This window comes from Prionailurus viverrinus, chromosome C2 (genome assembly GCF_022837055.1).
Source record: "Prionailurus viverrinus isolate Anna chromosome C2, UM_Priviv_1.0, whole genome shotgun sequence".
Classification (NCBI taxonomy): domain Eukaryota; kingdom Metazoa; phylum Chordata; class Mammalia; order Carnivora; family Felidae; genus Prionailurus; species Prionailurus viverrinus.
In genome coordinates this window covers 12341676-12368289 of record NC_062569.1, presented here as the reverse complement: position 1 = coordinate 12368289, position 26614 = coordinate 12341676, and the positions used below count along the sequence as shown (strand labels likewise).

Here is a 26614-nt window from a genome sequence, read left to right as displayed (position 1 = left end):
CCCCACCCCCCAGGAAGGGGCAGTTCAAAACGGGAGGCAGCACCCCAGAGCTCCTCGGAAACGCTGCAGCTTGGGGGTCCTGGATCAGAAATTTTACATTTTAGCAAGATACTCATTTGGTTAACACGCACATCAAAGCTTGAGGGAAAAAAAAAAGGGGGGGGGGGAAGAAAAAAAAAAAAACTTCCGGACTTGGACCTACAGTAAGGAAAACATTTCACAACGAAACAAAAGTTTCTCGAGGCACTGCTTGCTATTTTATTTGAAACAAAACTGCGCTCACGCCTCAGATTTCGGCATCCGCTCGCGGGGGCCGCACTTGGGGGGCTGAACACACGATTCCGGGGCACCCGGGAACAATGCAAAGGGGGGTGTGCGGAGCGGGAGGATGCTTGGTGCGGGAGCTCGTGCAAAGCGTGCAGACTCGCCGTGTTCGGCTACTTTCTGAGACGCGTGCCCTTAGTCACGCGGGGGGGCAAATGCTCGGAGCCAGCAACTCCTGAGGGCGGCGGGGGCAGCTGAAAGTTTGCCAAAGCCCTCGGAGGGGCCGGTCTCAGGGACGTGATTGGCAGGCAGGAGAGAGAGCGAGGGCTGAAAGCCGAGCGGAGGGAGAAGGCTCTCGGGCGGCGAGAGGTCCTGCCCAGCTGTTGGCGAGGAGTTTCCTGTTTCCCCCGCGGCGCCCGGGCGAAGTTGAGTGAGTCACTCGCGCGCACCGACCGACGACACCCCCGCGCGCGCACTCGCCGGGGGCAGGAGCCGGCCTCCTGCGCAGCTCCCCTCGGCCGCCGGGGGCCTCCCCGCGCCCTGCCGGCCTCCAGGCCCCCTCCCGGCTGGCGAGCGGCGCCGCATCTGGCCCGCGCATCTGCCCGGCCGGCCGGCGCAGGGTCCCGAGAGGGCGCGGCGCGGGGGCGCAGCCGGGGCTCCGGGAGGCGCCGTCCGCTGCGCTCCGGGCTCGGTCTATGACGAGCGGCGGGGGCTGCCATGGGTCGGGGGCTGCTCCGGGGCCTGTGGCCGCTGCACATCGTCCTGTGGACGCGCATCGCCAGCACGATCCCGCCGCACGTTCTGAAGTCCGGTGAGTGCCCCCCCCTCTCCCCAGGCGGGCTCGGCGGGGCGCCGGGGGTCCCCGCTGCGCTTGACAGGCGGCCCCGGGCGCCCGGCGCTCGGGCGGAAACGGGAAAGTTCCCTCGGCGGCACCCACGCAGCCCGGCTCCCCGAGGGGCGCCGGGGTGTGCGTTTCTCTTTCATAAGAGGACGAAAGTTCGAGGGGAAGGGGGCGCGGGGCACGTCGGGCCCCCTTTGTGCGGGCAGGAAAGGCGTTGCGCCGGCCGCGTCCGAGGCGCGCCCCCACCCCCGGAAAGGGAAGTTTGAGAAGTTGCTTGGGCATCCGAAGGAGGCAGGGGAGCCGCGCGGCCCGGAGCCGAGGCCGCCGAGCAGCCAGAGCAGCTGGCGCACCTGGGGTCGCCGCGGCCCGGGCCGAAGCCGCGCGCCCACCCGGGTCTGGCCGAGCCACCCCCCTCAGTGGCCAGCGAGTCCAGCCTTCGCTCGGGGGAGGCGCCGCACGTCGCCCCAGGCCGGCTTCTCGGCCCGCAGTCACTGTCTGCAAGTTTCAAGGAAAGAAACAATTTCCCAAGGAAAGCTCTCTGGCCCCGCCGATGGCTGGGCGTGGACGGGGAGGGGAGCAGGGATGGTCAGGTGGAAGGCGGAGAATTAGGAACTCAGTGCCTACTAGGTGCTGGGTGCTGGAGATGGGGCCTGGAGCAAGACAGCCCTGCCTTCCCTGAGTTGATGGGTTCTGGAAAGGTTCGATTCCTGACCGCCCGTACGCTTCCTAGAGGTTTCTGAAGGTGAAAAATGCAGGAATTGAGTTCTTACTGACTTGCTGCGGAAAGTGCGGAACCCCCGGGACCTTAAAAGTTAAAGTTTTTGCAGCTGTGATTCCGACAACTGAGTGTCTGCAGCTGGGGTCAAGGTGAACTGAGTATTTGGACCTTTCAAGGCCTCAGTTCCTTCATCTGTAAAATGGTTACGTTGGGATAGTTTTACATCCCTTTCATTGGTAGCGCTTGTCGCTGCCTTTCCCCTTCGGTGATTTGGAGATGCCTTGTGTAGGTAGATTTGGGACGAAGTGTAGAGGATCTCACAGGCCAGGTCACCTTCAGGTACTTGCTTGTTTTTCCCAAGGGGCCACAGGCAGACTTGACCTTTATGTTTGTCCAGAAGAGAGGAGCACCGGGTTCTACATGGTACCTTTCAGAGGATTTGAAGTGGGCTGAGAACTTTTTAAAATGATGCTTCATATGGAACGTGGCATGGAGATGGGAGTTTTCAGTGGAATAAGGCAGAAGAACTGTTGTAAACATAACGTCCTAACGCGCATTTGAGTTTAATAAGATCCTAGTATTTCATTCTTGGATGTTTTCCTATGTTGCAGCACCACAATGTTCAACTGTCTCTGATTATATTCCAGACACTTAAAAACTGAACTGTAGGGGCGCCTGGGTGGCGCAGTCGGTTAAGTGTCCGACTTCAGCCAGGTCACGATCTCGCGGTCCGTGGGTTCGAGCCCGGCGTTGGGCTCTGGGCTGATGGCTCAGAGCCTGGAGCCTGTTTCCGATTCTGTGTCTCCCTCTCTCTCTGCCCCTCCCCCGTTCATGCTCTGTCTCTCTCTGTCCCAAAAATAAATAAAAACGTTGAAAAAAAAATTAAAAAAAAAACTGAACTGTATTTTGCTAGTAAAGATTTGAAACAGCACCCTTCATTTTCCGAGTACGTTGAAAGTCATTAAAACTCTTCGTTTCAGATTACGAAAGAAGGAAATCAGCAGGCCCTGATTTCGTTAGGTTTTGTTTACGAGGATAAGATTTATGAATTTTCCAATTCCAGACTCAGTACTTCATGAGCCCGTTTCATTTCATCTGTATACACATTTTTAAACAATTAGCTTAAGAGCCTAGTGGCTTTTCATTCGGGCTTTTGAACAGTTTTGCAAAACCCACAGGTTTCGTATTCTGATGGAATTAAAGTTTCCGAATTTGAACTAAGGAATCACTTTGAATCTGGATTCATTTGAAATTAAACTTTCAAGGACAGGTGAAGGTTGAAGGTAGCTATAATGAAAACAAGAAACCTGCCTTCCACTTGCGTTTTAATTTTCCGTGTAAGTAAACGGTTTCAGGATTTTTCTAAAATAACGGGTAAACTGTCCAGGCTTTTTCAGAGCATCTTAATGTGTGATAAGATGGGAGGAAGTGAGATTGTTTACCGTGTCTTGTTAGGTCACCTAAGTAAGTCCCATCTTCTGTGTGGCAGACTGGTAAGTGGGAAAAGGATTTCAGTGTAAGAACAAACTTCTCGGGGCGCCTGGGTGGCGCAGTCGGTTAAGCGTCCGACTTCAGCCAGGTCACGATCTCGCGGTCCGTGAGTTCGAGCCCCGCGTCAGGCTCTGGGCTGATGGCTCAGAGCCTGGAGCCTGTTTCCGATTCTGTGTCTCCCTCTCTCTCTGCCCCTCCCCCGTTCATGCTCTGTCTCTCTCTGTCCCCCCCCCAAAAAAAAAAAAAAAGTTGAAAAAAAAAAAAAGAACAAACTTCTCAAAGAAATGCTCCTAAATCCTTTTTTGTTTGTTTGTTTGTTTGTTTCGTAGACCCACTCTTCCCGAATGCCCCGAATTAAGTAATTACTCTTTAGGGGAAAATCTTACATGTCAAAAAACTCTTCAGATCTGAAAAATGCCACTTGTGCTTTTCAAATCCCTAACAAGAGATTTCTGTGGCGGTCTCAGTGTTGGTAAAAGTGTCACACAGATAAACTTCTTTCCTAAAATCATGTCATGTTCTTATTTTGTCAAGGTCAGGGACTAGAGATTGCTAGGCCCGGAATTTGATCTTTGGTCCTATTGCTTTTCAGAAAACACATTTATACCCCTAGGCCACTTCCTTTAATAACAGCTTACTTTTCCCCAGTTACGGTTTATACAAAAAACTCATCATAGTTTGGATTTATTGCCTTTTATCAAGGTAGCACCCCATGGTGATGAGTCCTCATTACAGTTTGTGTAGCTACCATAACTGCTACAAGGTTTCCATTTTATTTTTTTTTTTAATGTTTCTTTATTCTTGAGAGAGAGAGAGAGAGACAGAGTGTGAGTGGGGAAGGGACAGAGAGAGAGAGAGGGAGACACAGAATCCAAAGCAGGCTCCAGGATCTGAGCCGTCCGCACAGAGCCCAACACGGGGTTCGAACCCATGAGCTGTGAGATCATGACCTGGGCCGAAGTCAAATGCTTAACTGACTGAGCCACCCAGGTGCCGCACATGGTTTCCATTTTAATTTACCAATCCTTAGTTATCAATGCTACTTTAAAATTTTTTCTTTATTTTTTTTAACCCTAATTTTCCAATTAAGAATGATACCTCATTGGGGCCATTGTAAAAAGTGGCCAGGACTCATTCTGCCTTCTCAGTATTTATGGAGTATATTCTTGTGCCAGGCTCAGACCTGAGGACACTGTCCTGAATGAATAAGATGAGACTTGGTCTTTGCTCTCATTGAGCTTAATGTTTGGGAGGGTGTGAAAGGCCTCGTGCAAGAACGTTTGGGAGGGTGTGAAAGGCCTCGTGCAAGGACTTTGAAAGGCCTCCATAAACAAGGACACATAGTTTAACCCTGTGCACTTGGAGGCGTTAATGAACCCTGGTGGTTTATTTCCTAGACCCCTCTTTCAAAAGCCCGTTTGCTTGTTGAATGCTCTTATAGGAGTGCCTGTTGAATGTTTGTTTTTTTTTCTCCGTCCCTCTGAACATCTTTTCTTTCCATTGATCTGTCCTTTTCTATACCTGCCATGTTGTAGGTCCCCACTTGGGCCACCCTGGTTCCCCACTCTGGAGCCATTGTGGTAGACCCAATGTGCCCATCCAGTCTCTCTTTTGAGGACAGGCTTAGAGATACAAGCTTTGGAATCGAGGCCTCCTGGGTTCCAGAACCGCCTCCTGCTTACTGGCTGTGTCGCCTGATGTAGAAACCTTCCTCTCTCATCCTCAGTGCCCTCCCTCATTTGTAAAATGGGGATTATGGAGCCATGGTAAAGATGAAATGAAATCAAGCTTTGAAGTGCTTAACACAGTGCCCACAGCATAGTAAATGCTCAATGAATAGCAGCTTTCATTATTATTATTATTAAGTCCTCAATCAGGCCTCACAAGATGCTCCATGATCTGGTTGTCCTTTGATTCTGAGACTTTGCATCCCACCAAGTGTCACATTTTCCCAGTGTACCCCTGTCATCCTGTATACACATGCCCTGAATAGTTTAGCCCTTTTAGTTAGTGTCTTTGTTCAAGCTGCTCTCTGCTCACACCTCCTGCTCCCTGAATAACTTTCCCTTGTCTTTAAGACTGCACTCAAGGGGCCCCTGGGTGGCTCAGTCGGTTGAGCGTCCGACTTGGGCTCTGGTCATGATCTCACAGTCTGTGGGTTTGAGCCCCACGTCAGGCTCTGTGCTGACAGCTCAGAGCCTGGAGCCTGTTTCAGATTCTGTGTCTCCCTCTTTCTCTGACCCTCCCCTGTTCATGCTGTCTCTCTGTCTCAAAAATAAATAAACGTTAAAAAAAAAAAAAAGACTGCCCTCAAGTGTAGAGGTACCTGGGTGGCTCAGTCAGTTAGGCGTCTGTCTGACTCTTGACTTCTGCTCAAGGCCTGATCCCAGGGTCGTGGGGTCAAGTCCCGTGTTGGGCTCTGTCTGATGGCACAGAGTTTGCTTGGGATTCTCTCTCCCTTTCTCTCTGCCCCTTGCTCATGCTCTCCCCCCGCCCCTCAAAATAAATAAACTTAAAAAAAACAACAAAACTTTGCTCAAATGTCATCTGCCTAAAGAAACCTCAACCTCAGGTTGAGCTAAGACCTTAGCACCCAGGAAATGTTGAGCTGAGCTGCTGGTACAATCCAGGCCAAGCATTTTAACAACCAGGCAATCACTATGTATTGGGAGTTTGTCTGAATGGTAAGATCTTACTTTTGGTTAGAATGGTTTTGGCTCCGGGGTGCCTAGGTGGCTCAGTTGGTTGAGCTTCTGACGTCGGCTGAGGTCAGAGTTTGTGAGTTTGGTTCATGAGTTCAAGCCCCACATCGGGCTGTCTGCTGTCAGCACAGAACCCACTTTAGATCCTCTATACCCCCCCTCTCTGCCCCTCCCCTGCTTTCTCGGTCTCTCTCAAAAATAAATAAACAGTTAAAAACGAAAGGAATCGTCTTGGCTCTGATCTAAGTGGGCAGTATGGCTGTTTTTATCCTATGTCCTTGTTTCTTATTCTGGTGAGATATGGAATAAGAGGCTTCAACTTCTGACAAGGCATGATGGAAAGTTCTCATCCAGTCCCTTCAGCTATGCATTTTGAATTAGCATTAGGCATTCTAAGCCCTTCCAAAACATTAGGGTTTCCACCCAAGAAATTCTCCAGTAAACCCTGAATTCTCTCTCCTTTTTTTTTTGTTCTAGAAGGTTGTCGAAAGGAGACTTTCCTTAAAAATGAAGTGCTGAAATCTAAATATAGCTTTTAAGTTTCTTTTTTCATCAGGGTTTTATGTTTTGGTTTATAAGCAGTGACGCAGAGTTGGTCTAAGGGCAGAGTGGCCCTTGAGCAGTCTCTCTCTGCTGCAGAGCTGTGTGGATGTTATTTAGGTCTGATACAAACCACCAAAGCAGTTTAAAATAGGGTGCAGAGGAAACCTACTTCCTGGCTAGAGCATGGCATTATTTAGCCAATTTCCACATAAAAGCATAACTCCGCTACCTTGTTACCTTCCGCTCTTTGGGTCCTCACTTACAGCTTTGGCTGATTTAACGCATGATTCTCAGGGGAAGTGACTTAGCAGAGAAGCATTAGCAGTAAGAACACTCACCACGTGTTTTGTGCTACCTGTTTTCCGTGTAATGTTGTGTCCCGTCTCCCCCCCCCCCCCCCGCCCGTGTACTGTTGCTTCTGATCTGGGCACCGCGATCATTCTCCTTCCTTGCCTGGCATGTCAGGAGGGTTTAGAAGGCCGAGCGGGCACATTAGCTCATCTCAGGGAGAAGTGGGGAGAAGGGAAACCAGCATTTGAAAATCTGCTCGCAGCCGGCTGCTTGACATGGCTGATCTAATTTAATCTTCAGAAGAAGCCTGCTATCTTTATTTATAAATGGGGAAGATGGAGTCTGCTCAAGGTCACTCGAGGTTTGTGTGTGTGTGTATTCAAAGTTTGCCCGGCTTGCACTCTGCTAGGCTCTTTTACGTGGTGTATCTGTGAGTACAGAAGTTGAGATGGAAGTTCGGGAGGGGGTGAAGAGTCCCCGTGTTTCAGCAAGGGGAAACTGACCCTCTGATAGGATCAGTTCAGTGCTTCTGATTTCATGATTTGCTCTGCTTACGTGATCTGCCTCCTTCCTGATTCTCTTTGTACTACAGAAAATCAAGATAGGGCAGTCTCTTTGCAAGGAAACTCTACTCTTCTAGTCTGATCACAGAGGCCTTCATGTGACCCACGGTTTGACTGTTGGCGGCGATTGGACAAGCACCATCCAGGCCTAGCGTGTGGGCAAAAGGGGCCTCTGCCCAAATTCCAGGCACGTAGGGTCAGCCTCTGCGTACAGGCCGCAAATGACTGTTGGGGAGAGCAGAAGGAACAGACTTTATCAGGCATACCAAACGGGGAAGAGTCGACTGTTGAGGTCCACCCAATCCGAAGGCTTGCAGGTGGCTAAGATTCTTCTCCTCATGATCAGTTCCGGCCTTTTACTTGCTATGATCAGCTTTTTAGGTCTTGGCACTCAGCAGGAAGCAACTGCCTCCTTACATGTAGTCAACTCAGCATGGCTTGCTTAGGCTCTCATGGGTTCCCTAGCATCTTTGTTTTGTTTATGGGGCTGAAGCACAGCTCTTTAGGATGGCTTTAGCTGCAGACTAAGTGCCTATGACTAGTGAGGCTGTGAGTGGGAAAGACTGTCTGCTCTGAAAATATGCAGCTCGCTCACCCCCTCCCTCCCTCCTTCCCTCCCTCCCTCCTTCCCACCCTCCTTCCTCCCCTCCTCCCCCCACTTCTTTCCCTCCTTGCCTCCTCACCTCCTCCACTCTTTCTTTCTTTCTTTCTTTCTTTCTTTCTTTCTGATGAGATCTCCTCCCCCTCCCAGTTTATTTCAGCTCAGTTAAAATATAGGCCTAGTGTATGGGCAAAAGGGTCCTCTGCCCTTGGTTGTAGAGGGGACTACCTTTATTCTTCTCAAGTCAGACCCCTTGTCCATGGGGTGAGGAGACTCTGGGCCTCTGAATCCAAACTCCTCCCTCTTTTAGGTCACGTTTCAGGTACCTGGGAACCACAATTCTCTGTCCAGATGGCCCTGTTAGCTTTGACAGACTACAAAGACCTTTTGGTCCATTTTGGTGAGGGCCCATATAGCCACTAGTCTGTGCACCTGAGCGATGGCTAAGGGGCAGCTGTGTGTGTATGGGGTGTGTTCAGGGGAGTGTGACAGCTTTGTGTGTCTGTACATATCTTACAAGGTCCCTCTTGATGTAGGATGGAAGGGGCAGTGGAAAGAGGAAGCTATGTTGTTGGCCAGGCCCTGGACAATGTTTACCCAAAATACCCAGTTCTAGGGAGGGATTTGAGTAGTTCAAGAGTTTTAAAATGATACTTAGTCCTGCAAAGTGTTATGAAGATATATTTTGTCAGTGGAAGTAGGACAAAACCTATTTTACTGAATAGTTTCTCAGCTTAATTTAGAACTTCCAGTATTTTGACCTGTGGTGTGTGGGCCTCTATTTGTCCTGGCCCTGGGTCTTCCAGTGCTGGGGATGCATCTGGCCTCAAGAACATTCCTTTGCAGAGGTGTGGGGTACAAACTTAGTTTTTGTGGATTGTATTATATTTTCCCTGGAGAGACTGGTCATTCATGAAAAAAGCTAAGACTCTGTTTGTAATTATAACGTATTTTTTTGTGTGTGTGTGCAGTTCAGTTTCTCATAGTATTTTCTTGAAGGAAACTTTAGTTCTATTCATTTGACTTGTTCTGTGTGCTATTTCACGTCTACATTTTTTTTTTTTTTAAAGATTTCCCAATGCCTAGTTGCATTTCCTCCATGTGTCGGGAACACTAGGGCAGGGTGAGACTTATCTAGATGTTTTCTTCCACTACTGTAAATATTTTTACATGAGTATCCATGGCCCTCTCAAGCCTCTGTAAGGAAAACAAGAACAGTAGAACAGTGCTAAGAAGGAAGAAGCCCTTCTGACCCTGTCAAAGGTATAGATTGCCCAAACTATGCATGTTGGGGAGCCGGGGAGTTGGCAGAACAAACAGGAACGTTTCGAAGGAGAATATGAAGTCTGGTACATACTTAGAGCATAGGCCACAGCAGGTCTTATCTAAGAAAGCTGTAAATCATTACAGAGAATTCACTGACTTGGGAAGAAACTCACTCGGCTGTTTGTGGATACGACTGGCCATCCGAAAACCCTGTGAAACTTTTCTACACAGGGATATCGAATTGGCCTCATGCTCCCTGTGAGTGAGGAAGTTCTCTCTTTCCAGGAAGCTTTATTCAGGAACCTTCATGAACAGGTTTCCCAATAATGTGTGTAGCTCGCTTCTTGAGATCTTGCTACTTCCTGGATCATGCTGAGCATCACATCTCTATTAGTTAACCTTCAAAAAAGTTTTTTAATGTTTATTTATTTTTGAGAGCGGAAGAGAGAGACAGAGCACGAGTTGGGGAAGAGCAGAGAGAGAGGAGATACAGAATATGAAGAAAGAAGCTCCAGACTCTGAGCTGTCAGCACAGAGCCCGATGCGGGGCTCAAACCCACAAACTGTGAGGTCCTGACCTGAGCCAAAGTGGGACGCTCAACCGACTGAGCCACCCAGGCGCCCCTCTATTAGTTAACCTTCAAAACAACTCTATGAGGTAGATTTTATAATGCTCATTGTAAGTCCTCCGGAGTTTGGGAAACTTAGCAAAGTCTGCCTGGGTAGCAAATGATTATGCTGGGATTGGAACCAAGATGGTTTGGTTTAGACCCCTGGCTTCCCAGTTGTTACATTACATACTATACGAAGGCGAGGCTGCCTAAATTGACATAAGTAGTTTCTCTACTGTAGTGGGGGTGGGGGGGGACATAGAGGCTGAGAAAAATAATGATTATATCCAACATTTTTCTGACGCTTTAGTGTTTTTTTCATTTATTATCCCATTTAATCTCTTTAGCTAAATAAAATAGTGCTTGATTCATACGCCAAGTAATCAGACGTCATGCCTGTCTTGTGACCTCAGTAGGAAAATGAAATATATACATCCATTGATGCATTGTGGAATATTTATGTCATCAAGGAGCAAAACCAGCCCTATATTTGGAAGGACTGGGGGGAATTCAAGGATGTGTAAGTATGTAGGGAATATATATGGTATGCCAAGGTGGGATGTAACTTGCAAGGCTTATCCTTGGTATAGGCCCATCTCTGGCTCTGGAAGGGGGACTGGCAATGTGGTTAGCGAGTGTCATCAAGTTGAAGAATATTTAAGAAATCTTGCGGTGCCCTAAATATCACAGCTCACGTATAAAAGAAACTTGATGGAGGTTTTCCCAAATTTAGAGGCAATTCAAATATTTATAGGATATCACTTAAAATGACTTACGAAGCTGAAATAAACTTTTTCCAAGCTATTAAACAATAAATTACAGGGGCGCCTGGGTGGCTCAGTCTGTTAAGTGTCCAACTCTTGGTTTCGGCCCAGGTCATGATCTTGTGGTTCATGAGTTCAAGCCCTGTGTCAGCCTCCGTACTGACAGTGCAGAGCCTGCTTGGAATTCTCTCTCTCTCTTTCTCTCTCTCTCTCTGTCCCTCCCCTGCTTTTGCTTTCTCTCTCTCTCTCTCTCAAAATAAATAAGTTTAAATATTTTTTAAAAAATTACAAATTCTGATCAACAGTTCTAGAGCAAAGATTGAGTTCTTTCTTTCTTTCTTTTTAATGTTTATTTGTGTGAGAGAGAAAGAGACAAAGCATGAGCAGGGAAGGAGTAGAGAGAGTGGGAGGCACAGAATCCGAAGCAGGCTCCAGCCTCTAAGCTGTCAGCACAGAGCCCGAGGCGGGACTAAAACTCCTGAACCGTGAGATCATGACCTGAGCCAAAGGTCATGCTTAACCAACTGAGCCAGCCAGGCACCCCTGAATTACTTTTCTATTATCTCTATAGAGAATATTGTAAAATATCATTGGAAGAGGTGATCAAAGAATATGCAATCAAAAAAGGTAGCAAAAATATTTCAAAACATGTCAGTTAATAAAAACTGTTTTTTTTTTAATTTCATGCTTGTGGTATTTGTAGCTTTTTAAAATCTGTAACTTGTAAGATGCCATTTTAAATCCTAAATATTTGCTTTCATACCTAAATTTCTATTTTTAATTTTTGTATTCTTTTCCTTAAAAAATGCCCTGAAATTTAAAAGCTTCACAAGATCCAACTCTATGCTTAATGGTAGGATTTGCTTTTTGGCCTAAAAAGTAAATAGAAGTGCCTCCTTCCCCACCCCCACCCCCATACAAACAGAGACTGAAGTCTGCATTGTTACATCACCAAACCCAAACTTCCCTCCACTCCACGCTTAGCTAAACCCTTCATCATTTCCCTAGTTTGGAGGCCCCATGCCAAGTAGAAAAGAAATTGTAAATATGTAATTATCACAGAACCTTGATCTTGAATGAAACCCAGATCTGACCATTAGTTTGAGTGAAGATTCTGCCTGGGAGACAGCTGAGGAAGACTAAAGTGTGTTATGACACCCAAGGTGTCTGGGTGACTTGCCTAAGCCCCTCGGCCCCACTAGGTCTAATTTTTTTCTACATACACTGGCAAGAATTGGACGAGATGATATTTCCAGTTTTTTTCTGTTTTGAAATGTTTCATTTTGTAGCTTAGTGGAGGAAATCATTGAAACTGACTTAGAAAACATAATCCTTAACTAATCTAAGCAGAAAACTCAAAAGTCATGACAGGTCAGAACTGACAGATAAACATCCACTTGGAGTTTGTTGGAGATGACTACTCTTGAAAAAAGAAAAAGAAACCATAGTTATTTTGAAAATTTCTTGGTACAGGTGCCTGAGCATACACCCTGACTAAATAGCATGTTTACTTGAACCTAGCACTTCTTCCTTGCTGAAGAAAAGACTTACTTGGTTTTGGTGGTAATACCATTTCTCTTTGGTTAATTATGGCGTTCTCATTCCCCCTTTCCCCTGAATTGGTTACAATGTCTGGGAAGGCTTTTCCTGAGGAAGAGAATTATGAAATGCTTTGCTGTGTCTAGGAAAAGAACGTCCTAAAGGAGCTTCTATGGGTTTTTTGGGAAGAGAAAGGAAACTCGTCTGAATATATTTAGTCTTCTCCTGCCTTTCAAAGATTTCTCTACCACTTTTCTTAACATAGTCTCAGAAAAGACAGAATTTGCTACAGATTGGCAGATTGCAGACTGCTTTTTTTAGGCAGAAGAGTAGCTATGAGCCCCGTAATTGCATTTCTGTAGTGTCTGCAGACACCAGTTAGCACAAAAGAGGAATCTTCTAACTATTCCTTTGAATGACTATCTTATTACTACATCTCACTTTTATATGTTGTTCCCCAAAACCCATAGGATTGGGGGAAAATGTTGATAAAATTTGACCTCAAATATGTGAAAAGGAAAAAAAAAAAACCCACGGTCACATTGTGAAATCCCTTAAATCCTATTGTTGTCAAATACTTTCTAACAGTCTCAGCCCATCCTGAGCGCTCTCTTATTCTTATCATTTCTATTATAATTAATCATATAATTTTTATTGCCTCTTATCACCTGTTTATTTACTGCAAGGAGCCACAGGCCAACCAGTCTTTACCTTTTTTGCTATTTTCTGTTTTCCATCACCTCCATCAAGCCCTGCTTGTCCTAGTTGCTCACCCCTTCACGAACCTCATTTAACATCTACTTTTCATGTGTTATAATACAGGTTGAGGTTCAGATCTTGAGCTCAAGCATTCTGACACCAAAACATTGCTTTTACATCATCCCCTGATAACAGCAACTGAAGATGTTCTAATACCTGGCTACTCAACGGGTGGTCCAGAATCTGCATTTTAACAAGATCCCAGGGTGATTCATGTACATACTTGAGAAGTCCTGCTCCGGTAGCATTAAAGCATTTTGCACAGAGGAGTCAAAGGATCTACAGTGATTTTGGGAGATCAGATCAGACTTGCTTCTGCCACTGAGGAGGAGAAGGATTCCAGGGGAGTAGTAGCTCCTGGTTTTCGGAGGGTGTTTTGAGTCCTTCCTAGCTACAAGGCCCCCTTTAAACCATATGTAACTAATGCTCCGAGGCTAGCAGGCGTGAGTGCTCTGACAGCGCTTCAGGTCAATTACTGAGTCAGTTTCACCCTGTTTACCCAAAGCGTCTTCCATGGCTCTACCATTGACCAACAACCAAGATCCCAGGGATCCATTTCTCTGCTGAACTCATGGCATTTATCACGTTTACTCATTAGGCTTTTAATCACAGGCTACCTTGACATTTGTAGGCCTTAATTAAGAGCTATCATACCTTGGCATTTCTGAAAGTGGGTGGCACTGTGCTGTATATAAAGTATGTACCCAGTAAAGTAATGAATAAATGCCCGGTTTTTCGGGACATGGTTTTCCTCTTCAACATTAAAAAAAAAAATTCTTTTGCCTTGAGAAACTTATTTGGTTGATGCTGAGTGAGAACTCACTAAATTTTTCTTGAATCCATCAACATTTATTTTAGATGTTCTAAGCACCACCATGGGCTTTTTCTGTGATTGGTGTCTGTATTTTATTTACCATAAGGCAGGTTTTTTTGCACCTTGGTTACTTTCATCTTTAAGAATTTTGGGTCACTAGCAGTTACAACAACAACCAATTCTCATACCTCTTCCTGATCTTATTTTTTTCAAATAACTTTATCTTCTGACTTTTTTCTTCTTCTTGACAATTTAACTGTATTTGGCAAAAACCAAAATAAACAAAAAACTGAAAAAACTTTCCACTGAAACTTGTATCTCATGTTGCTGCCTTTTATATCAAATGTCAACTTATTCAGCAGAATAACTGTAAATCTTAATACCTCGAATCTCTTAAGCAGATGTTTGTTTACAACAGGAACCTAATTACATGAAATGCATAACCATTTGTTTTCATATTTGCTCTTAAATCATGCTACCATAATGAAAATCTGAACTCTTACCTTCTGCCGTCGGTAAGAAGCTCAGTGGTTTCTGCCCATGGACACCCTCTGTCCCTTTTCTCTTTAATAAATATACATGGCCATCAGTTAAATCTTCTCCCCAGACTTCATTTTGAACAGGTGACCCCTGCTAGAAAGCCTTCCATGGATCTTCTCTGTCGATCTCGGGGATTGATTACATGGCCCTTGCTTTCTGTTTGAGGTCAGGCGCTGCATCAGTATCCTTGGTTCCTAAGACTCACTGATGGTTCCTAAGATTCACAGGATGGGTTTGATGATTGCGTGTGTGAATGAGGCCAGTCCTCTCCCCCATTTCCCCCTCTCCTCTCAAGCATGCTGTGGACCCTGGTTCCACTCAGACTGGGTCTCCTCACACATCCTTTTGCTTTTAGATTTTCTATGTTTGACTGTTCTGCTCCCCCACGTTTTCCCATTCTCTACCCATGTCCTACAACACCTCCACCATGCTGAAATAATGCCTGACCAAATGCCACTCCCTCTGTTGGGTTTTCAGTTTATTATCCCATCAGATCTCCTTTCATTCTCCTCTTTGCAGCCTCTCTAACAGGCCTGGCTTCCACACTCAGGTGGCTTTGGTGGCCAAGCTACTCTTGGCTGTATTACGTGCCCCTTATTAGAATGAAAATTCTTTGAGGGAGAACCTTCTGTCTGATTTTTCCTGGCACTCAGTGTGTATTCTCACTGAAAGGTAGTTGCTGTTTAGAATTTATTACTTTTAAAGACCAGGGAAACTGCTTATAAATTCAAGATGGGATGGATAGATCTATATCTGTAATATTAACTATAGATATTTTTTATATAAATTTAAATATTTTTTTCTAGACTGTTTACCCTTTCACCACCAAGCGTGTCATCAGTGGTCTTGTCATTTATTGCCACCTTGAGGGAACCTTGGGCTTGTGGGAAATTTTAAACCATCTGACGCGTGTAAGTTGCTCTTTGCAGTGGAGGATCCCCTGTCTTCGGTCTTTAGCTTCTGTGAACCTGGGGGAGCTGTAGTCTGTGGGTGTTATAGCCTGTTGTTTTTCCGTCCGTCACAGACCGCCTTTGGTTCATTTATCCTCTTGTGTGTGAATCTTTTGTAGAGGGCCCAACGTGTTGTGACTTATAGAAGCCAGAAAAAGTCATAAAGGAAATGATAATACTATCAGACTCAGGACAGGTTTGTTTTTATTTATTTATTTATTTATTTATTTATTTATTTATTTATTTATTTATTTTTGCCACTCCTGCCTTTCATTTTTATGAATTGTGGGTTATCTCCTGCCATTGGGATAGTTGGGGAAGGGACAGTTGAATGAAGGAGTCTTAGTGCAATGGAGAGTGTCCGAAAACACCCTTCCACCTGCCCAAGGGAGGACATCCCATATTGCAAAGATGACTCCTGGCTGTACCTTCTGGAAAGGTCTGTAGACATGGCCCCTAGCTCTCTTCCAGCTGGATTGTCACCCATAGACCCCCCCTCCTCCAGGGAAATTTTGGAGCTACCCATGAGTTCATAACATTAGGCATGGCTAGCAATGCCCTTTCTGTTCTGTCTAGGGAGAAAGGGAGATGAAATCAGAATTTTATGTCTTAATATTCCATCGCACTTACAGGAAATGGTTTTAATTTGATGGATGTTGGTTAGCTTTCAAAACTGCTGAAAATCTTTTATCTTTCAAGATTTTGACGATGAAGTTGGTGAGGATGTTTGTGGCAATTATATAATCGGTTATGCAGCACTGTGCAAAGCATTTTGTCAAACTCAGAGCGTCTCCTGTTACCAGTTTATTAATGAAATACTTATCTTCAGGGCCAAGGAAGGAATCTAGTTTCCTAATAGTTTCATATTTACTTGTTGGATAACTGTTGGAGCTACAGTTAACTCTGTTAGGAGCTCACTGGCTTTGTTACTCCTCAAGGTATAACTCCTCTTAAAAGCAATTGACTAAATGTTAGATGCCTCTGTTAGTCATCTTCTGCTAATCAAAACAGTTTTCTTCTTCTCTCTCTCTTTTCATAGAGAGTTCTGTAATTCATCTTTAAGTTCTGGGAAGGGAATCTTGACCGTGAGCTCTGATACAAAGTACTGTTTTGATTACAGTCAGTACTTTAATAAAATGTGTGTGAAAGTGAGTTACGGTGAGCATTTAATAATGTATATAATTGTCAAATCACTGTGTTGTACACCTGAAACTAATACAATGTTGTATGTTGGGTATACGTCAGTTAATAATAATAAAGGAGTATTTAAAGGGAGCCCCTGCATGTCTGATTGATCCTGTGTCCCTGATCTTAAATCTACTTCCCTTGTTACACAAAGTGACCACAGAGCCCACCTTGGCACTCGTGCTCTCTGAATTGAAGTGTCTTTGAAGTTAGGGGAAAATGAAGGGATCAGAGTGAGCAGCTGATGATTGTGCTGGTTGAAAGCCACTCGTGTGCCCTTTATCAGCAGTGACCAGGGCTGCGGTAGAACGTCCTGATTGTAGTGAACATTTCTGCCCACAGCCCTCCCTGGTGCATATCTCTTGGGAACACGGAAGATGTCTTTTGTTGTTCAAATAGCTGTTAAGTGAAGATGAAAAGCACAACAGACATCGTAAAAATAGTCATTTGCCGGCTTGTCCAGGCAGATACAAAACTAGTGTCAGGAAAACAGAAACGAGCAGTGCTTTGAATAACTTTATGAGTGCTGAGACTTATGGGGGAAAGAGTACCAGTGGGGAAAAGAGTCTAGTCCGATAACTTTGAAGAAAACATATTGACCATGTCTGGTTATAACAATTTTTAAATAATCCCTTATGTTAATAGAGTGCTTTATTATCTGTAAAAGAGTTTCACCTGGATATCATATTTCATTTTGGAAACGACCCTCTGAGTGGGTATAATTACCCTGTTTTACCAATAATATGGAAATGGAAGCCCAGAAAGATGAAACCATCTAAGGCATTGTAAAGCATCACAAGTGTGTGTTTTTGTCATTTTACCATCTTTTAGTCATCGTAGCCCTGGCTGCTTAATTTCTAAGAAAATGTGAGACAAACGCTATGGTCCTGTCATGTTTTTATATTTCAGTAGCCAAATTGAGGAAGACGGGATCGTAGGATTGACCTCAGAAGCCTTGTTCTTTGCTTCAAAAATTGGAAACCATATTTGGGACTGGCGAATACCCTCCTTCAAGATACACTTCTTTGAGGGTTTTGTCACCGGTCTTCCTAGAGCTGAAGCTGTATAATGAGTTATTTTTCTCGTTCTCCTTTTCTTGTAGGGCAGTTTTTCTCTTAAACACCATGCGGTCTGCCTTCCCGAGGGTTATATCACCATTGCCAGTAGGCACATGTCGCCATTTATAAAAGACTATGGCTTTGCCACAGTCTTGTAGCTGTGCTCATCTTCAGAGTTTCGGGATGCTTCCCATAATCACACAGGAAGGGTGTGTCTTCACCATATAGGCATAGAGGTCAAGTATTGTCCTTGGCTTCCTTTCCCAGAACTTCTTAGAGATGAATGTCTGAGTAAAATACGGAGAAGAACAAGGTTGTTTTGACTGGCAGAACACAAGAAACACAGGCATCCAGTATTACTGGAAATCCTAAATTACTTTTGTACCCTAAAACCAAGAGCACACTGTATACACTGTATGTGAGCCAACTTGACAATAAACTATTTAAAGAAATAAATACATAAATAAAAGGAAAAAAAAAGAAATTACTTTTGTATACAGTAGCTTCTATCTTGAGGAGTAGCAAAGCCGACTTATTTGACTGACATTTTCAAAGGATATGGTAAAGAATGACCTTGATTGGCAGAAACTGCACTCAGCTTGTGAGCTACACAAAGCTAACGGACACTCCTGCTTGCCTGCAGTTTGTTCTAGAAATGTCATTTCCCCCACAACATAAAAAGAGAAGTTGAGTCATGATGTCGTTTTACCTAATTTTGGTTAAGGAAACAAATCAAATCAGCTCCCACATTATAGTATGGACTTCTTTCTCTTCTTTTCTACCATTCTTCTTCTTTTTTTTTTTTTTTTCCAGTGGACTTGGGACGAAGGATTATTCTGATCTTTCCATCTCTGGGAAAATTTCCTAGAAAAGATGATCTTCCTTAAGTAATGACTGGGTTCATGAATTTATATTAGAATCAGATCTTCTTCAAATTAGAATGGATTTCAGTGTTACTTTTCATGTACTTCTTGTTTAAAAGGGATTTCATGGTAGATCTTCTAGAATACTACCTATTATATAATCCTTTTAAAAATGGTAATTTGTGCATACCGATTCCTGTTAAGGCAGATGTAACTGTATTTAGAAGAATATTCAAATTGTGAACATCTCAGAGGTGATCCTTCTTCAGATCTGGTAAGATAGTACTCAGTATATATCTGTTAAATGGAATAAGAAAGAAACTATACCACAGAGACAAGGAAGAGAAGTTAAGCTGTAGGACTATATTGACTTAAAACTTATTTTTTTGTGTGTTCTATCTATTTAGCTTTGTGATTATCTGAAGGAAAAACATGTCCACAACCGCGAACTCTGATCTAGGAGCTATTTATCTTATTAACTCCTTTGGTAGTGCATCTGAAAGGAGATAACACTTTCTTATGTTGGACTTTTTGAAGTCATTATTCATTTTGCCTTGTGGAGTCAAAGCCCTTTAGAAATTCAGCTTTCTCAGGAAACCTGCCCCTTAGGTCTTCAAACAGATCTCCCTTCAAACTCATGCCCTTGGTGATTGACCAAGGATTTCCACCCTTTAAAAACATAGGAATATGTAAAATCCCTACTAAAAAATTAACCTAAAATGACCTTCCAGGGGTGCCTGGCTCAGTTGGCTCGAATGACTCAGTTGATTGAGGGTCTGACTCTTGATTTTGGCTCAGATCACAATCTCACGGTTTGTGAGTTTAAGCCGGGCGTGGGGCTCTGTGCTGACAGTGTGGAGCCTGCTTACAATTCCCTCTCTCCCCCTCTCCCCTGCTCATGCTCGCTCGCTCTCTCTCTCTCTCTCTCTCTCTCTCTCAAAACAAATAAATAAACATTAAAAAAAGAAAAACAAAAAATAAATAAAAATGACCTTCCAAGCGAGAATTTGTACAACAGCAACCAAATGCCTTGGGACCGATTATGTTTACGATCCCTGCCCTATCCCAAAACATTACTGGAGTTTGAGTCACGTAAGAAAATCACTTGGGTTGGGTTTGACCCAACCCGAGTACGTTGATAAAAATGTTCTGTTAATAATGCAGTTTGCGACTTTCCCCGCAGCCAGGCCAAGTTGAGAGGCATGGTTTGCAGGCGGACCCTCCTCTCTCTCAGACTGCCTTGCTCCCTATCTCTAACCCCTGAGCTTGTTCCTGTTTAGCTCTTCACTCCATACACAGTAAATCCTTTCCTGAGCTGTATTTACTTTTTTTACTTCCGGCTGCACATTAGAATCATATGGGGAGCTTTTAAAATAATCCCAGTGCCTGAGCCAAACGCCTAAAGTTCTGATGCATTCGCCCTGGTGGAGGGCCCGAGCATCGATAATTGTTTTAAAAGATCCCCCGATGATTCTGTTGTGGAACCCAGGTTGAGACAGACTGATTTCTACAAATGGAGAATTTGCACAGAGAAGTCGAGGCGTTCACTTAATGTCCCGCAACAAAGTAGTACCATTTATGACTCCTGACTCTAAATCCAGTATTAACAAATAAGGGCAAGGCTTTGTTGGAGAATGAGGGGGGAGAATCAAAATCCCTTTACTTCTGGAAACTCATCGGCAGAGTGGGGTTAAACACACACCCATCCAAAAGCCTGTCTCACAGTACAGGTGGTTAAAAACCAAGGCCGAAGGAATCGGAGCGCTGGGCCCTCCTCAGTGGTTGTATCCGTTCACCTGCTTCAAGGGAACCAAGGGAAGCTGGGGGGATGCCTGCTTGCAGTGTATACCCAGCAACCACACCCAGGACTCTTCCGGTTCTCCCGAGCGACTCCACCCTCCAGAGCGGACAGTCGGCACACTCACTGAGTTGGGCCTCTCCTTGGGGAAGGTGTCAGATGCCAGGTGTCCTTGGAGAGGCCATTCTCTGAGTTCCTTTCCAGCTGCTGGCAGAGGCACTGCCCTCTCTCTGAGGCCTGGGCAGACCACATTGGGGATGGTAGATGTTATGTGGAGGCGGACACGCTGGGGGTGGAGAAGGAAGAAAGGGTGAGCATATCATAGGGGTTCTGATAAGACGTCGTTCAGCAGAAAGATGCTCAGATCATCGGGGCCTTAAATGCCAGGCCATGTAGTTGGGCTTAATTCTCCGAGTCACTGGCAGATTGTAAGCAGGGACGTAATCGAACCGTCCCCAGGCCAGACGTTTGTGATGGGAAGGCTGTGAATGCCTTTCTTCTCTTTTCCTCTGATGCCTCTGCAGCTAGCAGAGGGCAGCGGAACCCATCCCAACCTGCCTGTGCACCTGGTCAGCACCTGCACCCTTCTGGATTCTGATTCCACATCAGGGTTAGGGTGTCATCACCGGCACTTAATGGTTTTTTTTAAAAAAAGAACAGTTCTTTCGTTGGACCTCAGAAGATATAGGCGGAAACTCTTAAGCATCGCAGAACCTCTACTGTCTCCACCTTATCTTTAGGTTCTGTGCTGATCTCGCTCCATACAAAGTAGTCGGCCGACTCTTCTGGAATGAGGTATGAACAAACCAAACGGGCACAAATTCACTAATTCCAAGGGGGCACTTTCTTTTGCCAGACCTCACTTATAGATGCTTTCCTGACGTGTTCACACCCCAAGTATCTCCAACATATGCCTCATACTTTTAGAAATCTGAAGAATTTAGAGTTTCAGTTGGGTAGAGCCTCAATGGAATACTTTTATTTATTATATCTAATGCCATTTTAATGGGCTTGAGACTAGGGAGGTTGGATTGATTGGACAACGTATATAAACCACTGCAAGGAATTTACTAGAGTGGAGAACGATGCCAATAGCTCAGAAATGTGGTATTTATGGAGCTTTTTACTTCATAATCACCATGACAACATTGGGACAAATTGTATAGCCCTCTTAGAGAGCAAGCACTTGTTTGCTGGAACTTTCTGCAGTGGTGACAATATCTAATGTCTGTGCTCTCCACTGTGCTAACCATTAGCCACCTGTGCCTTCAAATGTGGCCGGTGCAGCTAAGGAACTGGGTTTTAAATATTATTTTATCTCAGTTACACTTAAATGTAAATGACCGCCTGTGGCTATTGGCTTCCATCATGGACAGAACAGTTATAGAATATCCTTAATATCCTCATTCCCTTCAAGTCCTCTGATGAAGCACAATCAGATAATTTCTTAACACCTATAATCATAGGCAGATTACATTATTTATACCTTTCCAGTCCTGTACTTTGGAATTGTAGGCTGTTTCTGTCTTGGATATATGATATTCTAATGTTTACGAAAATACTCTTTAGTGTAGTACGCTTTAATTATAATACTTTGTTCTAGGAGGATCCAGCCGGGGCCTCTTTTATCATCTGTGTTTTTAGTTTTAATCTTAAAAGGGCTATAAAAATAGTATTATTTTGTGGGAGAAAAAAATATGCTTAACGTCAATGCCTGTGGAGCGGTAGGGATTATGAAACATTCAAACTCCTCCTGGAAATACTGGATAAAGAGAAGTTAAAGAGGCAGGTAGAAATCTCCAAGGAGAAAACTTGCCCTGGAGGAATGCTTTTAATTAGATTCAGCTTCCATCAGAAGAGTCTAGCAAGGTGGCTTTCCCTGAGGGCATTGGGATTTTCCCTTGTGAATAAATTCTCTCCACCATCGGTCACCTCTCTGCTACCTTCTTCTAGAAACTCAGCCTTACTTGGCATGCCGTGACTTAAACCCTCCAAAAAACCTTGGAAAAGAAGCCAGTATTTTTTCTAAAATGTTAATTTCCTTGCTTTAGGCTTATGTAGGCTTTGACTGGAAACTCAATCTGTGCGCCTCGGCTCTGCATTATGTTTCAGTCATTGAAATGGGGCTTAATAAGAATTACTTGATACCTTAGGAGTCAGATGAGCCTCACTTTTTTTTTTTCAAACAGTCTTTTATCTTAGGCACAGGGATTTGCATTTTGAGAGGTCGTGCCAGCTGACTTGAGCCTCTACAGGTTTCAGCTTGTTGCAAACCTAGTTTGGTCCATTTTTCTCACTTCTGGGACCTTCTGTTGCTGCCACTCATGGCTTATGGGTTTACTGAAGAGATCTAGTCCCTGTCCCTAATTGTCTCCTGTCCCTACCTCAGCAGTAATACTACAGATAGCCAATCATTTCATGTATAACACATCCCTTAAGAAGTCGCGATGGAGTGTTGGGGCACCTGGGTAGCTCCATTGGTTAAGCATCCGACTCCTGTTTCCACTCAGGTCATGATCTCACAGTTAGTGAGTTCGAGCCCCGCATTGGGCTCTGCACTGATAAAGCAGAGCCTGCTTGGGATTCTCTCTCTCCCTCTCCCGTGTGTTCTCTCTCTCTCTCTCTCTCTCTCTCTCACTCTCTCTCAAAATAAATAAAATAAGCTTAAAAAAAAAAAAAAGAAGTCAGGGTGGACCGTTAGTTACAAACGACGTCCAAGCCAGTCTCTTCCCCGTGGGACTTCTTTTCTGGCTCTGCCCCACTTCTCCTTCCATGTCCCTTGCAGCTTCTGATTTCAGAGCTCCCTGGCAGCTGAGGAGCCCAGGTCTGTTCAGATTCCTTCAGATCAGTGTTTGTCCGATAGAACTTTATGCTGTGATGAAAATGTTCTGGGTCTATCCTGGCAATATGTGGCTACGAAGCACTTGAAGATGGTTAGTGCTACTTGAAAGTGAATATATGATTTTATTTAACTTCAGTTATTTACGTCTGTTAGTTTAGTTATTTAAATTTAAATTGAGAAAGCCGCGTGGACTTCTGGCTACCATATTACACAGCGCAGCTCCAGACTGAGCCCTCGACTTCAGAACAACGTGCCTTGACAAGAGCATCTTGTCTTGGGTGCCCCGTGGTCCTCTACCTTCATGAACGAGCTCTTCCCAGGAAGGAAAGTCTCTTGACCTCTGAACTAACTTCTTTATACTGCTAACTTTGATTATTGAAATCTTGAGCTTTTTATTTTTTATTGTTTTAGACACTGCACAGACAATTCACACTCTCCACACCTGGGTTCTGGGTTCAACATGCCAATTTTTTTTTTCTATTGTCTTATTTCCTCTGTGAGTGTATCTTTATTCCTTGTCCAACAGCTACAAATACACATTAATTTACTTTGTAACAAATAAGAGGCATTTGTCAGAAACAGTAGAACTTTTCTCCGGGAACCTAAGGAAGGGATGTGAAACTTGGTGTTGCAGGATGGAGGGAAATGGAAAAGTGGAAACGAGTGTTTATTGCATGCCAGCTACCACGTGCCAGACAGCGTCGAAGATTCTAGAGGACAGCCGTGAACTAAACAAAGACCATTATGCTCCAGCTAGAAACAGGATTTTACTAATATGTTGGGATAATAAGTGCAGAGTAAGGACCAGAGGCTGATGGCTGAGTGCAATTTTAGAAAAGGGCTACCATGTTCCTATCTGAAAAAGGCATCTATCTTCAGAATGTTCTAGGTGGAGGGAATAGTACGTCCAAATGCCCTAAAACCAGAGCGTGCTTGTTACCTCTTCACACCCTCCTGGTCTCCCCGTGGTCTCTCATCTTTGCTGGTCTCTCTTTCTCTCTCTCTCTCTCTCTCTCTCTCTCTCTCTCTCTCTCTCTTTTTTTACATTTATAGACGCACATTTTTACATTGGACTCCTCAAGAAATGAAGCCAGTCCACAACCCCATTGGTGTTGGTAAAAAGATTAGACTGAAATGGTTGAGAGTCGGTGAAATGTAGTCAAAAATGTGCTTTCTTGGTCACCACTGGGGCCATGCAGCATTTTACACATCTTGCCCACTCACTCCATTAGGTAGTTTCCAGCACTAGTTAGGTTTAATGAGTAAGATTATTTGAGTTGGGGGGCGGGCGAGGGCAAATCCAAGGTGCAGAAGTTAGCTGCCTATGGGAGTTGGCACAAAAAGCCTTCTAAAGAACTAAAAGGTGTCGTAGTTTCATCTCCCAGTCAAAGACAATTGAGAACATTTCAAAGTTGAAGTTACTTATCCCACACTTAGCCCTAGCAGTAAGTGTTACTGCTGTATGCAAATGTGGCCGTCCCCATAGATGGAAGGAGCCCACTGTATTCCAGTTCTCAGTGGGAAGAGCCCCAAGGACTGTGGGTGTGGTTCTCATTTTCTGTACTGAAATGACTGCTGGGATCTGTCTTGACTCTGCCACAGCCTGTTGACAACAGTGAAAACAATATCCTCTGGTAAATGGCTGTTCTCTCTTCTTACCAACTGCAGTGGGCTTGTTACAGCGTGGAGGGCAGTTGGCTTGTTACCTCTCGGAGGACAGCATCATACAGATCACCGCTACTTACCTTACGAGAGCCCTTTATGCCGTTTACTGTGAATGGCATTAATGACAAGGGTGAGGAATACCCAGGAAAGGCATAAACCCTCCCCACACGTTCTCATCCTACTGTATTGCGAGAAAGCGACAGAGTTGCTCGGTTCAAGAGCAGATTCTCAGAATTCATTTCAAATTTCCTGCCCTGTGATGTCCCTCCTTGAAGGCTTCCCAGTGCTTAAAACGTGTTTCTTTCTTTTTTTTTTTTATTTCACTTCCTCTCCTTGAAAAATATGAAGGGAGGCTTCAAAGTGTTTGTTGTTATCTTAGAAACCAAAGTGAATCCGAACGCACCCTTTAGTTTTCTCGTGCCAACTAGTCGAAGGTAGTTTGGCAGCTGCTGGTCAGTGAAAAGCCTCCCCAGAATCTTTTACAAGTGGGTCACAGTTTTAAACATAATGCTGAAACTATACCAGAACTGGTTGTTACTTTCATTTTCTTAAAATCGACGCTATTTCTTTGCCTTAATTTTCATTGGAGGGAAAATTCAGCCTCAAGTAGATGGCCTAGTAGAAGGAGCTTGGTTTTGAATTTTGGCTTTTACTTCAACATTTATTGAGCCCTGTTCTGTGACAGACCCTGGGCCGAGGCTGTCCATCTTGGAACAAGACAGATGATAGTCCCTGACCTCATGATGCTGATATCCTGCTGCCTGCCAGCCTCAGCAAGCTACTTAAACAGTTCCCTCTTCTGTAAAATGGAAGCAATAATCTAATCTCTCATAGCCACTTGCCAGACACAGTCAAGGCATAGATCAAGTAATGGGATGTTTTTGTACAATTATGCATGTTATTATTACTTATCATTCCAGCTGAGCCCAGAAATGGATTCAGAGTAAACAGTGATGTTTCTAATGCTGAAGGTTGTTTTTTTTAAATGGTTAGAGTGAATGTCCGTGCTGTAAGCCAGAATTTCCTCCACATCCCCCATAAAATTAGAGGAAATGCCTACACGGGCTGAATGGAAAGTGATCCTTTGTCATCTGACATAATTTTCCTTCCTTCTAACCTCGGGATGCACAAATGTTTGTTCCTGCAAGATGGATCAGCTTCAGTGATCGGGGTTAAGCCTGAGTATTAATGGGGGATGTGGACCTCCCAAAGTTGCAGAGAGTGTGGTTTCTCAAGGAGCAGAGACAGCAAAACTGAAATCACACCGCTTGATAGTCCTGAAGCCGTTTTTTCTTATAAGCTGAAACATAGCATCTCATTCTGCTTAACCAGGACTGCCAGGTCAGTGCTGGGGCACGTCTGAATTATTCAGGTTTCTTGACTCTTGGGGGTTGAACTGTGAGTGTTTTCCAAAACGAAAGGGACTTAAAGATCGTCGTGTTCAGCCCACGTATTTGACCGGTCAGAGGATGGGCACAGTGTGGTCGGGTAGTTGCCCAAGAACGCAGAGCCAGGCACACAGTTAGTTCAGCGTCTTCTCTGCTGCAACCCGCTTCTACTCCCAGCGTGAATTCTCCTCGAGGGGAAACTGTATAGCAATGTCACATAATTAATTTTTACATGAAGAGACGGCTTCGAGGAAAAGAGATTAAGGAATATTGCTTTCCGTGTATCTGAATGGCACAGAACGCTTCTTAACTAGATAGATAGTTACAAATCTAGGAAAATTGTTGCTTATATTCCTCTCCATGTTCCTCATCAGCTGTGAATCACATTGTGCTGGGTTTTTCCTTGAGAAAGAAGGCCAAACATAACTTCATTTCAACATTTTAGAATTCCATAATCTTTTTTTTTTTTAATTTTTTTTTTTCAACGTTTATTTATTTTTGGGACAGAGAGAGACAGAGCATGAACGGGGGAGGGGCAGAGAGAGAGGGAGACACAGA

The 26614-nt window shown here is 44.4% G+C and overlaps 1 protein-coding gene across 1 annotated transcript in view; it reads left to right on the top strand.

Moving 5' to 3' along the window:
• The first annotated feature begins 448 nt into the window (after positions 1–448).
• Positions 449–26614, top strand: part of TGFBR2 (transforming growth factor beta receptor 2) — a 90570-nt gene continuing 64404 nt past the window's right edge. The window contains exon 1 of the mRNA XM_047874669.1: positions 449–1075. Coding sequence (XP_047730625.1) covers positions 982–1075 — 94 coding nt within the window. The 5' untranslated portion in view covers positions 449–981. The remainder of the gene's footprint in view (positions 1076–26614) is intronic.